Genomic DNA, 13,915 nt, shown 5'->3' on the forward strand with positions numbered 1-13,915 from the left:
AAATTAATAAAAAATACAAATCTAGATTTCAAAGTCCAGCATTCTCAACATATTGGGGCTGGCATTCAGTCCTGGTCTCCTCACTGCATTGAAGTAGCTGGGGAGGATTCCAAAAGGACCTGTGGGAGGGGACCCATCTTCTTCACCGGGGTGTCACTACTTGGGAGGAACCTTGTTGCTGAGCATCCAGGGGAAGCAGAAGCGGCACCTTATGGCTTACTGAGCTGTGTCTTCCAAAATCTTATGGAACAGGGAGTTGCAGTGGCTCTGGGAGGCTTCCCAGCTGCTTCCCAGACTTCCTGGGTCCCCTCCTGAGGAGGGGTGAGGCTGGAGTGGCTGGGTGGAGGTGATGAGAGAGGGCAGCTCTGGGGCACTGGATCTGGAAGTTCTGGGGTTGGAGTAAGGACTGAGCTGCGGTCTTCTGTGGTGACTGATGTTGAAGACTCCACCCAAGGCTGGGGCTTTGTCTCTTTTCTTCTTCATTGCATCTTCCCAGCTCTGGGCTGGGGGTTTGGAACTCTGTCCCAGGTTCGGCCTCCATCTCTGTGTCTTTCTCAGCGCTGCTTCCCAGTTCTAGAGTGGGGGTTTGGGAGTCTACCCCAGGCTAGGGCTCATTCTCTGTGTCATCTTCCATGCTGCGTTCACTTTGCATTGGAGTCCGCAGTGCAGACCCAGATTCTGCTGGGCAACTCGGTCCCTAGCACCTCTAGCCCCCGGAGGAGCTGCTGGACCTTACAATCAGTCAGTTGACTCTTGTCAACCTCCCAGGTCATGACCTGGGCCCCAGTCAGCCTATGGTGACCTACAAGCGGGCCAGATGTCACTTGTAGGTCACCATAGTTGCCCATTGACTGCTGACAGCCAGGCCTCACAGGAGCTGGCATAGTGAGAGCCCTGTGTGCTCTTTCTAAATAACGGCTAACTTGGATCCACCTGTGTACTAGATGTCAGGCCCAGGCAAAAACTAGAAAAGTCACGGTCCCGTGGAACATACCTAAAAGAGACCTACTAGCTTTTTCCAAATTAGAAACCAAAAATCTTTATCTGCAATATTCTTGCCTTTAGGTTCATGACTACTCATCAATTTGTTCTACTTTATACCTGAACTTTTTTTTTTTTTTTTAGCCACCAGGTTCCAGATGCCACCATGATGTTAACCTGACTTCCCTGGGCAGACAACTCCAACAATGTATCCTGGAGCCCTTTCTTCCCTGAGCCCTGCCCCACTAGGGAAAGAAAGAGATAGGTTGGGAGGACCGTTTGACTTACCAACACCCATGTTCAGAGGGAAAGCAATTACAGAAGCCAGACCTTCCACCTTCTGCGCACCATAGTGACCCTGGGTCCATAATCCCAGAGGGATAAAGAATAGGGAATCTAACAAGGGAGGGGATGGGATATGGAGTTTTGGTGGTAGTAACTGTGTAGAATTGTACCCCTCTTACCCTATGGTCTTGTCAATACTTCCATTTTATAAAAATTAAAAACAGAATTTAGTCTGCAATGTGATCAACAGCCACCTGAGAGCTGTGGTCATATCATACCATTTTTGCCTCTTGCCTTGCAACCTGGCTCCCAGACTGCTCTCTGTAACCCCAGTGGCACCCCAGAGTCCCCATGATAACTATTCAAAGGCTATTGCCACCCACACACCACCCGCCCCGTCCCCCAAGTCTCATATGGGCCTGATGCACACAGAACAATGAGATGATTTTTCAAACCATCAGCATTTTAACATTTATATGACTAAGGATTAACAGGAGTGTAAGTAAGCACCGTTCCCACCACCAAAAGACTGTATCCCATCTCACCCACCCACCACCCCTGGCTGCTGCCCCAGGAACCAAACATCCACCCTCATCCTCACCCTCACCCCAGCGTTTTTACTTTGGTGCCCTACTCCGGATTTAGTCAAATCCTGATTTTAGTTTCCCTTTCTGTTCTTCTTTCTCAACTTCTGTTGATGAGTGGGAATATCCCATACTCACCCTTATCTTTCTGACATAGCTCACTTAATATAATTCCTTCTAGCTCTATCCAAGGTGGGTCAGAGAAGGTGAGTTCAGTATTCTTGATAGCTGCATAGTATTGCATTGTGTATATGTGCCACAGCTCTCTCAGGTACTCATCTGTTGTTGGGCACCTGGGTTGCTTCCAGGTTTTAGCTATTATGAATTGTGCTGCTATGAACATCTCTCTTTTGTTGGGTGTTATGGAATCCTTGGGGTATATCCCTAGGAGAGGAATTACTGAGTCATATGGAAGGTCCATGTCTAGCCATGTGAGAGTTGTCCAGATTGCTGTACAGAGAGGCTGGACCAATTTACATTCCCACCAGCAGTGCAGAAGGGTTCCTCTGTCCCCACAGCCTCTCCATCATTTGTTGCTGCTGTCCTTTTTGATGTGTGCCATTCTCACAGAAGTGAGGTGCTATCTCCATGTTGTCTTTATTTGCATTTCTCTGACAATCAGCAACCTGGAGCAATTTTTCATGTGTTTGTGAGCCTTTTGAATTTCTTCTGTAGTGAATGTTCTGTTCATAGTCTCTGCCCATTTTTGGATGGGGTCATTTGCTTTTTGGTTTCTAAGTTTGCTGAGCTCTCTGTAGATTTTGGTGATTAATCTCTTCTTTGATGTATGGCATGTGAAGATCTTCTCCCATTCTGTGAGGGGTCTCCTTGTTTGTGTGATAGTTTCTTTGACTGTGCAGAAGATTTTCAATTGGATGTATTCCCATTGATTTGTTTCTGATTTAGTCTTCTTTGCAGTTGGGTTTGTATCTTCAAAGATGTCCTTGAGGTTTAGGTGGGAAAGTATTCCACCAATGTTTTCCTCTAAGTACTTGATAGTTTCTGGTCTAACATCCATGTCCTTAATCCATTAGGAGTTGATTTCTGTTTCTGGTGAGATAAGGTGGTTCAGTTTCATTTTTCTGCATGTTACAACCCAGTTTTCCCAGCAGCATTTATTGAAGAGAGCCTCCTTCTTACATATAAATACTTTGGGGCCACTTATCAAAGATTAGATGTCCATAGGTGTGGAGGTTTATTTCTGGGCTTTCAGTTCTGTTCCACTTGTCTGTGTGCCTATTTCTGTTCCAGTACCAGGCTGTTTTGATGATGAAGGCCTTATAATATAGTTTGAGATATGGGAGTGTGATGCCTCCATTTCTGTTTCTTTTCCTCAAGATTGTTTTGGCAATATTGACCAAAAATGGACAAAAAAAAGTGCTATGGTGTATTTATTCCTCTCTCTCTTTCTCTCTCTCTCTATATATATATGTGTGTGTGTGTGTGTGTGTGTGTGTGTGTATGTATTGTCATCTTTTCATTGTTATTGATATTACTGAAGTCGTCGTTGTTAGATAGGACAGAGAGAAATAGAGGATGGGGAGACAGAAAGGGCAAGAGAAAGATAGACACCTGCAGACATGCTTCATCACCTTTGAAGTAATTCCTTTGCAGGTGGGGAGCCAGGGTTTGAATCGGGATCCTTATGCTGGTCCTTGCACTTCGCACCACATGGCTTACCCTGCTGTGTGACAGCCCAACTCCCCTGTATGTTCCCTTTTATATATGTAAAACACTGATGCTGCTATCCTAAAATGAGTAGAAAGCAAGGTTAGTTAGTAATAGTAAGGGAGGCTTCTGTACTGTATTCTGTAGTGGTTAAGTGATATTGCTAACCCACAGAGGTTAAAACAGACAGGTTCATCACGGCCATTCATCTGCTAAGTAGCCAACTGAACAAAACAGAAAACTTACCTGATCAGATGTGTGCATGCCCAAGTTCATCACAATGCTCGGTGCCAGATATGGAAAACCATCCGGATGTCCAAGCACAGATGAGTGGGTAAGGGAATTGAGCAGATAGGCAGAATGGATGCTACTCAGCTGTAAGAAAAAAATGGCATCTGCTCTCTTGTGGTGGCATTGGAGGGGGTCATGATCAGTGAATAAGTTAGAGGGAGAAGAGCACATAGCTGATGACCTGGCTCAGAGGTGGGTCTAAGCAGCAAAACAGCAGAAGGGTGGATGCTCAGTCAGCTGTGGGCTGTCTCAGTAGATCCCTGGATTCCCAAGGGCAGAGGGTGGTTTATGTTTTTTTGAGCAGAGGGGACCAACATAACAGAGGGTCTCTTTCTGGATCCTGCCCAGATTCTAGCTATGAGAGGCATCAGTTTCCTCATTGCTGCAGAAAAAAAAAAAATGAGTGTAAGACAGAAGGCAGAGAGCACTGTTGCAGCACCCACAGAACTTCCCTTCCATCCAGGTCTTCCTTGAGGGTCAGATTAGTTTCTAGGAAAAAATTGTTTTTAGACATTAGAAGGGGGATTTTTTTGGCCCATTTGTTCTGATGTCAGTGCATATTTCCGACTCATCTCTGAGATAACACACCATCATTTTAAATACACGAATACCAGCCAAAGTGGACTTTTATTTAGTATTGAGCAGAAGGAAAGTGAGGACATATGAGTGGTGGTGATTATGTGAAAACTGCACCCTACCAATATTGCTCTCAACTCCATTACATCACATTTCTCTGGGGAGACGGCATAATGGTTTTGGGCAGTAGCGCTGCAGGTTAAGCACAGGTGGCACAAAGCACAAGGACACAAGTAAGGATACCAGTTCGAGCCGCCAGTTCCCCACCTGCAGGGAAATCGCTTCAGAAGCGGTGAAGCAGGTCTTTATTTTTCTCTACGCCTCTATGTCTTCCTCTCCTCTCTCCATTTCTCTCTGTTCTATGCAGCAACGACAACATCACTAACAACAATAATAACTACAACAATAAAACAAGGGCAAGAAAAGGAAATAAATAAATAAATAAATAAACAGATAATATTTTTAAAAAAACAAAAGATATTCAATCCAGACCCTCTGGGGTCCCAGGTTCAGTCTCCCATGCCACCAGCTCTGGTCTGTCACTCTCTCTCTTTCTGTGCATCATTCTTTTTACAGATCTATTTTCTCATTAAAATCAATATTAACAGAACAGATTTATTTCCTTTCTTCTTCAAAAGTACATTTTCTTTGTTGGAGTTTAATGAGAGAGTGGGTCCAGGTTATTTTGTAGCGCAGGAGAGTGTGTGTGTGACCCTCTCTGAAGCCTCTCCCCAGCCGTCTTCTCTGTGTAGACTCCTGAGTTGAGCAGGACTATGAGTAAGCACCTGAGCAGGGTTCTGTCCTATTCCCTGTAGCCTCTGACCAGGAGCCACAGGGTCATCTACAATCCCCCTGCTGAGTCAGAATGTCTTGGTTTGTTGCTTTTGTAGGAATCAGGCGATAGAATTCATATGTGTGCTTTTGTGTGTGGCAGGGCCACTCTCAAATCAGGGGGAGAAGCTGGGTGGGAGAGAGAAATGAAGGCACAGATACTTTGACTTGGGGTTGCCTGACCTGGATGGCTGCCTGCTCTGGATTAGCATTCTATGAAAATGCGGTAATGGTAGGCTGGGAACACACAGTACAATGGGCCAAGTTCTGTGAGCCCATCCAGTGACACTGGAGTAGACAGGGTGGGCCCTGTGGTGTTGTCTGAGGATATATTGTGTCGGAAAGCCATTTGGTTCCTTGTAGGGAGACTGTTGCTAAGCTCAACAGGGAAGGACAGGGCTTTGGCAGTTGACCACAAAGCCAAACTTTGAACTCAACGATACTTTTGAGGGAAATATGTGGCAGAGGACAATGTCTTCTGTCTGGGGTTAGGGACTTGTTCTGTTAAATTTTGCAGCTGGGCAGCTTGACAAACAAAGGTGCTGTCTGATGGGTGTCAGAAGTGGGAGTTGGTGCAGTGGCTTTGGGAGGCTGTTTCCCTGTCTTCTGGGATTTCCACCTGGGGATTGGGGGTTGGGGGAGGTTGAGTGCCTAGGTGCAGTCAAGGAGGGAAAGCAGCTCTGGTGGGCTGAGTGTTGGTTCAGGGGTTGAGCCTTCATCCTGGGAAGTTTGCTGCACATTTGAGTGATCCTGGGAATCTGAACCCTCCTTGGGCACGTCAACCATCCTTGGAATCTTAGCTGTCCTGGGAGTCTGAGCCTTACTAGGGTTTGAGGCTAGGGTTCTAGGGTGCTGAACATTTGTGGACATTTTGTGTAGACATGAGCTGCCTATGGGATCAGGGGTTCTGGTGTTCACATGAGGTCTGGTCAGGGTGTTGTTAGTCCTCCAGGTTCTGCTGGAAGGTGACCATCTGGCAGCTGGAGAGCTCAGACTCTACTCAGGCTCCATCTCCAGCTCTGACCCAAGGCTTCCTCACCCAGCCCCAGCTGGGAAGGTTCAGTCTAGGTTCTCCTCAAGGGACCCCTCAGAGGAGAAGATGACCTGGGGGGCCCCTGCCTCTTTGTCTGCACACTGCAGGTCTCACCCTGATGGCTGCCTCTTTCTCCCCTGACCAACTCTTCCTCCACCAGTATGGAGTAGGCCTCCTCTGCCACTTGCAGGAGCCTCAGGATGTTGGGGTGCTGGAAGGTGCCCAGCACCTGTAGCTCCTGGAGGAAGTGCTGGAGTTGGGGCTGGGTCAGAAGGTTCTGATCTGTAAACCTGATCTTCACTGGGACCCTAGCCAGCCTATGGTGACCTCCACACATGCCAGTTTCTACTGCTTGGAGGTCACCTAGTTGTCCAAGAGGGACAGGTGAACTACTGACCCCACTGAAGCTGTCATGGTGCGATCTCACTACTCTGAGTAAGGCAGCTGGTGAAGGGGGCAGAAGTCTGTGTTCTGCAGCTCAGTGAAGCAGGCTTCTTTCCTGGCTTGAGGCTCAATATTTATTATTATTATTTCGTAAAATTTATAGACACAGAACCAAATAAGCCAGTAGAAATGCTTATAGACATAAAGGGAGAAGGCTCAGCAACCACATTCCCTGTGGTCAATCTTCACTTTTGTGACCCTCTTTCTGCTTCTTGTGGACAGACCCAGGCATCGGGGGTCCCTCTCTGAGGGGGAGCTAAGGCCCTACTCTGACATTCCTGTCAGAGAACTCAGCCTTTCAACTCCCCCCTCCCAGCCCTGACTTCACATGTGGGGGTCAACCATTTCACAAGGGGTTAGAATTCACCATCTCCCCAGACAGTAACTTGGGTCCACCTGTGTACTAGATGTCAGGCCCAGGCAAAAACTAGTAAAGTCACGGTCCCGTGGAATATACCTAAAAGAGACCTACTAGCTTTTTCCAAATTAGAAACCAAAAATCTTTGTCTGCAATATTCTTGCCTTTAGGTTCATGACTACTCATCAATTTGTTCTACTTTGTACCTTTTTTTTTTTAACCACGAGGTTCCAGATGCTACCATGATGCCAACCTGACTTCCCTGGGCAGACAACTCCACCAGTGTGTCCTGGAGCCCTTTTTTCCCTGAGCCCTGCCCCACTAGGGAAAGAAAGAGACAGGTTGGGAGGACCGTTTGACTTACCAACACCCATGTTCAGAGGGAAAGCAATTACAGAAGCCAGACCTTCCACCTTCTGTGCTCCACAGTGACCCTGGGTCCATAATCCCAGAGGGATAAAGAATAGGGACGCTAACAAGGGAGGGGATGGGATATGGAGTTTTGGTGGTAGTAACTGTGTAGAATTATACCCCTCTTACCCTATGGTCTTGTCAATACTTCCATTTTATAAAAATTAAAAACAGAATTTAGTCTGCAATGTGATCAACAGCCACCTGAGAGCTGTGGTCATATCATACCATTTTTGCCTCTTGCCTTGCAACCTGGCTCCCAGACTGCTCTCTGTAACCCCAGTGGCACCCCAGAGTCCCCATGATAACTATACAAAGGCCATTGCCACCCACACACCACCCGCCCCATCCCCCAAGTCTCATATGGGCCTGACGCACACAGAACAATGAGATGATTTTTCAAACCGTCAGCATTTTAACAATTTACTAAAATAAAAATATGAAATATATAAAACAAAAATTAATACAAAATACAAATCTAGATTTTAGAGTCCAGCATTCTTAATATATATTGGGGCTGGCATTCAGTCCTGGTCTCCTCACTGCATTGAAGTGGCAGGGGAGGATTCCAAAGGGGCCTGTGGGAGGGGACCCATCTTCTGCACCGGGGTGTCGGCTACATGGGAGCAACCTTGTTGTTGAGCACCCAGGGGAAGCAGAAGAGGCACCTTATGGCTCTGCAGAGCTCTGTCTTTTGGGATCTGGGAGTTGCAGTGGCTCTGGGAGGCTGTCCAGCTGCTTCCCGGACTTCCTGGGTCCCCTCCAGAGGAGGGGTGAGGCTGGAGTGGCTGAGTGGATGTGATGAGGGAGGGCAGCTCTGGGGCACTGGATCTGGACTTTCTGGGGCTGGAGTAAGGACTGAGCTGCGGTCTTCTGGGGTGACTGATGGTGAAGACTCCACCCCAGGCTGGGGCTCCGTCTCTGTGTCCTCCTCATTCCAGCTACCCAGCTCTGGCGTGGGGGTTTGGGACTCCATCCCAAGCTTGGCCTCCATCTCTGTGTCCTCCTCATTCCAGCTACCCAGCTCTGGGGTGGGGGTTTGGGACTCCATACCAAGCTCAGCCTCCATCTCTGTGTCCTCCTCATTCCAGCTACCCAGCTCTGGTGTGGGGGTTTGGGACTCCAGCTGGGGCTCCATCTGTGTGTCATCCTCAGTGCTGCTTCCCAGCTCTGGGGTGGGGGTTTGGGAGTCCACCCAGCTGGCCTCTTCTACCCACCTCCAGCTGTTGATGGTGGGTTCACTTTGCATTGGAGTCCCCAGTGCAGACCCAGATTCTGCGGGGCACCTCAGACCATCCTCCTCCTGGGGGCACCCTTTGTGCCTCACTCTGATGGTAACAAATTCTACGTGTGAGGTCCAAGGGTGCCTCAGGATGTCCTGGGTGGTGCCCTGCTGCTTGGGATCCTGGTGGAGTAGTCTGCTGAGGAGGTGGCGTAAGATAAAAGGGATGGAATAGGGCATGTGGAGGGCCCCTCCAAGGATTTTGTCCTCCTCCACGTTGTAGTCTTTCCCCAGGAAGGGGAGGGTTCTCAAAGTCATCTTGTAGAGGAGGACTCCCAGGCACCAGAGGTCACTGGCGGTTGAGGGGCGCTGCCCCAGCAGGACTTCCGGCGCCATGAAGACGGGCTGCCCCCAGGCCATGTCCAGAGCCACCCCCACACTGCCCATCAGCACCTCGACGACGGAGAGCTTCACTCTCCCCTCCTCCGTCACCAGCACATACTGTGTGTTCAGGTCCCCGAGGCTGAGATCCCGGCGGTGGCAGCTCTGGATGACGAACGTGACCTGCCTCAGCAGGCTGCGGGCCTTGGCCTCGGCCAGGACGGGGCGCTGGAGCAGGAGTGTGGCCAGGTCCTGCCCCTGGGCCTGCTCCTCCAGTACAAGGAGGCAGTGGGCCTCCTCCACCACGCCCAGGAGACTCAGGATGTTGGGGTGCTGGAACGTCCCCAGCACCTCTAGCCCCCGGAGGAGCTGCTGGACCTTACAGTCGGGCAGTTGACTCATATCAACTTCCCAGGTCTTGACCTGGGCCCCAGTCAGCCTATGGTGGCCTACAAGCGGGCCAGATGTCACTTGTAGGCCACCAGAGTGGCCCAATGTGGACCGCTGACTGCCAGGCCTCACAGGAGCTGGCATAGTGAGAGCGCTGTCTGCTCTCTCTAAATAACAGCTCAGGGAGAGGGACTCTAACACTAACCCAATAACCCAAGAACCACCCCCACCCACTAAATCTGATATCCTGCAACAACAACAACAACAATAATAACTATAACTAATATGATAACCACCCCCACCCCCCAATAAAGTATGTATAAACAGCTAAACTCTACTCAAAAACAAACATATATACAGCTATCTACATAAATATGAGCAAGGGAGGGAGGGTGGAGGGGAGGAGGGGAGCAGGACGCAGAGGGAGGAGGTAGAGAAGGAAGGAGGGAGGGGGCAGGAGGTGGAGGAATGGAGGGAGAGGGGAGGGGAGGGGAGGGGATGGGAGGGGAGGGGAGGGAAGAAGGGAAGGGAAGGGAAGGGAAGGGAAGGGAAGGGAAGGGAAGGGAAGGGAAGGGAAGGGAAGGGAAGGGAAGGGAAGGGAAGGGAAGGGAAGGGAAGGGAAGGGAAGGGAAGGGAAGGGATGGGAAGGATGGTAGGGAGAGGAGGGTACAGGGACAGAAAAGAAAGAGAGGGAAGGAAGGGAGAGAGGTGGAGATAGAGGAAGAGAGAGGAGACAAGAGTGGAGACAGGTAGGTGCGGAGTGGAAGCGGTGGTGCGAAGGTGTACTTGCTCTGGTCCCGGTCAACTGCAGGTCACTGTGACAGCTTCCTGAGTGATCAAGACCAAAGGCTCAGCCTGCTCAGGGCCTTATATGGGGTTCAGCGGGCATGACATCACAATGTCTCCTCCTGAGCGTGTGGCCCGCTGTGGACCAATCCCACATAGGCTTGAGCTGCAGTGACATCTCATTGGTTCACAATGTTGGTGCAGTTGCTCTTCAGGGGGAGGAGCTTGAAAGAGGTGCCTGCTGATGGCGCTAAATGGTCCCGACTCCATTTTAAGCCAGGGAGGACCGCTGATTGCCAGGCCTCACGGGAGCTGGCATAGTGAGAGCCCTATGTTTCCCAGGCACCCCTTAGTTCAAAATCCACTGCCCCCAGGAGTTAGTCATTTCATCATCTAGTATTCAAAGAGGATGATTTGCAGGGCCAGCCAGGGGCACACGCAGGAGAGCACACGCTTGAGTATGGGCAAGGACCAAGGTTCCAGCCCAGGTCCGCATCTGTGTGTGTGGGGTGGATGGGGGTGTGGGGACAGAGGAGCTTTGTGAGTGCGGTGGCATAAATGCTGCATATGGTTTCTGCCAGGTTAACGAAATAAATCCGTTCCGAGAGTAAAGCAGAGCAAAACCTCAGCCACCAGGCTTTGGCTGAAGACATCAGCAATGAAAGGATGGGTGTGTAGCTGCCAGCCTCCCTGATGAGGAGTATCAGCAGAAGAGCGGGCCCGTGGCACACCCTGTTCAGTGCACACATTCCCGTGCGCTAGGATCTGGGTTGAAGCCCCCAGTACCGATTTGCAGGGAAGAGGCTTTGAGATTGGTGAAGCAGTGCTGCAGGGCTCTCTCTAGCTCTTTATCTGCCCCTCCCATCTCAATTTCTTTCTGCTCTATCAAATAAAGAGAAAAATATTGGAAAAAGAATATCCTTACAAGAAGGGTTTTCTCTGGGTTCCCCTGTGCACAGCCAGCCAGATTCTGCACAAACATGTTCATGTGGTGGCCCGTACTGGACTGGGCCATGAACTAGGGAGCGACAATGCCTTCTCATTCTCTCCTGTCACTCCTGTTCTCTCCTGTCATCTCCTCTTGTCTCTGCTCCAGGCTTTCCAAGTCATTTCAGATCTCTGTGAACGACCTCGTCTACTGAGAGAGGAGACCACCCCTCCTGCTCTCTGTACCTCACCCTACCAGAGAGGAGGACAGAGAATCTGCCAGAATTTTTTTTCTTTTCCAACTGTAATTCTGTTTTTTTGAGGATGTTAATGCTTTACAGAACAGTCATTGACATATACATACAATTTCATTATATGCCAGACCCCCAATGTTTTTATCCTCTCTGACCCCATCCTTCCCCTGAGCTGTTCGCTTTGGTGCAGTATGCCATGTCCAGTCCATGTTGTGCTTTGTGCTCTCCCTCCTCGTAACTACTTAAGTCCCACTAATAAGGGAGATCATCTGATATCATTCCCTTTTTGTCTTATCTCACTAAGCATAATATCACCAAGTTTCAGCCATGAAGATGCAAAGGAGACAATTTTATTTTCTCTTTCTTTCCAGACTTTTTTTTTATTTCTAAGAAGGAAACACTGACAAAAATATAGGATAAGAGGGGTACAACTCCACACAATTCCCAACACCAGAACTCCATATCCCATCCCCTCCCCTGATAGCTTTCCTGTTCTTCATCCCTCTGAGAGTATGGACCCAGGGTCATCTGGGGTGCAATAGGTGGAAGGTCTGACTTCTGTAGTTGATTCCCCGCCGAACATGAGTATTGGCAGGTCGATCCATACTCCCAGCCTGTCTCTCTCATTCCTTAATGGGGTGGTGTTCAGGGGAAGCAGAGCTCCAGGACACACTGGTGGGGTTTCTGCTCAGGGAAATCTGGTTGGCCTCATGTTAGCTTCTGGAACCTGGTAGCTGAAAAAAAACAGTCAACATATAGAGACAAACAGGGAGTTGGGGTTACAGAGCAGCAGCAGCTGGGCTTCTCTCCTCTCCTCTCCCGGGTCAACTAGGAATACCAAAGGAGATCAGCTAGAAGTCCCCAGTGAGGACCGGACCTGGTTGGGTGCAGTTGATCTTCTGGGTGGTTATTTTTTCCTGTCTCTTGGTTCTATGTGATGCAGTAGCACATACCTTGGGAAATATAACCTCCTGCAGTGCAAGAGGTTTCCACTAGCCCACACTTCTAGGTTCACCTGCTTTACAGTGTCATCTAGAACACTTAGTGGGTTTTACTTCAGTGGAACCTGAATATCTAATTTTCCTGTTGGGATGTCGTACAGATGTGGGTGAACATTGGCAGGGCCAGCAAATCACCATATTTCCATGCGGGCACATTTTCCTGGAGTGAAGATCAACTATGCCTGTAGTTTGGTAGCAAATCTCAGTCCACAAAGGTATGGGGCATTCAGGGACATAAAAAAAGCTAATTGAAGGCTAGTTTCTCCCATGAGACAACCTGGTGGCTGAAGAGGAGGCCTATTTTTTTTTTATTTAAGAAAGGATAAATTAACAAAACCATAGGGTAGGAGGGGTACAACTCCACACAATTCCCACCACCCAATCTCCATATCCCACCCCCTCCCCTGGTAGCTTTCCCATTCTCTATCCCTCTGGGAGCATGGACCCAGGGTCGTTGAGGGTTGCAGAAGGTGGAAGGTCTGGCTTCTGTAATTGCTTCCCCGCTGAATATGGAAGTTGACTGGTCAGTCCATACTCCCAGTCTGCCTCTCTCTTTCCCTAGGGTGGGTCTCTGGATAGGGCCCACTTTCCCATATGCCTCTCCCAATCCATATCATATAATATTGCATCTGCCAATCGCAACCTAATCAACGCAATGATTGCCACCTCAATATGCTTCAGCTCAGAGTGTGTCCAGAGACTTCAGGTGTGGAATGACAACCCCTCAGTTTCATTACTCAAGTGAGACCTTTCCTTTCATAGTATTCTCTAATTCCATTCCAGGCGGTTCACTTCCTAACAAAGTCCCAAAACCTAGATACACACCAGTTTCTGTGAGAGAGAGCATATGTTCACAAATATCCATTAACCACTGCAAAATATATACCTGAAAGCAGAAGTACACTAGAGTTTGCAGTGAGTACCCCCCCTAACACTTCCTTTCCACTATTCCAAGCTTTGGGTCCATGATTGCTCAACAATTTGTTTGGCTTTGTATGTTAACTCACTTTTCAGTCACCAGGTTCCAGATGCCATCAGGATGCCGGCCAGGCTTCCCTGGACTGAAGACCCCACCAATGTGTCCTGGACCTCCGCTTCCCCAGAGGAGGTCTATTTGAAGCAATTCCTGATACCCCAGTAACAGTCCTGTCTATCCAGATGCATTCTGCAGTTTGTCCACAAGGTGGCAGAAAATCACCACGAACCCGGGCTAAGTATTTCCAGGAATTTAATCTCAACTTTTACACTGCGAATATTATTGAATATGTGAGATGCACAAATTATTGAGAAAACTGTTCTTTTTCCATCGAGATGTTGACTTATTTGGTCTATAAAGGTTTTTATTTAATCATTTGTTTAGTTTCTTTTTCCCATAGTATGTCTGTGAGTTTAGGTATCTGCAGGGTTCCTGATCCTCTTTGCCATTTCACTTGGGTAGTGGTCATGTTTCAGGAAGGGGGTGGGGTAGAGCAGATGTATTTTGAAGGAGCGA

General features: G+C 48.8%; 1 protein-coding gene across 1 annotated transcript in view; it reads left to right on the forward strand.

The window, feature by feature from the left end:
- SNCA (synuclein alpha) overlaps positions 1 to 4,631 on the forward strand; it is a 363,343-nt gene extending 358,712 nt beyond the window's left edge. Inside the window, exon 5 of the mRNA XM_060187737.1 lies at positions 4,620 to 4,631. Coding sequence (XP_060043720.1) covers positions 4,620 to 4,622 — 3 coding nt within the window. The 3' untranslated portion in view covers positions 4,623 to 4,631. The remainder of the gene's footprint in view (positions 1 to 4,619) is intronic.
- The last annotated feature ends 9,284 nt before the right edge of the window (positions 4,632 to 13,915 follow it).

The sequence above is a fragment of the Erinaceus europaeus genome, chromosome 3, assembly GCF_950295315.1.
Source record: "Erinaceus europaeus chromosome 3, mEriEur2.1, whole genome shotgun sequence".
NCBI classification, from domain to species: Eukaryota; Metazoa; Chordata; class Mammalia; order Eulipotyphla; family Erinaceidae; genus Erinaceus; species Erinaceus europaeus.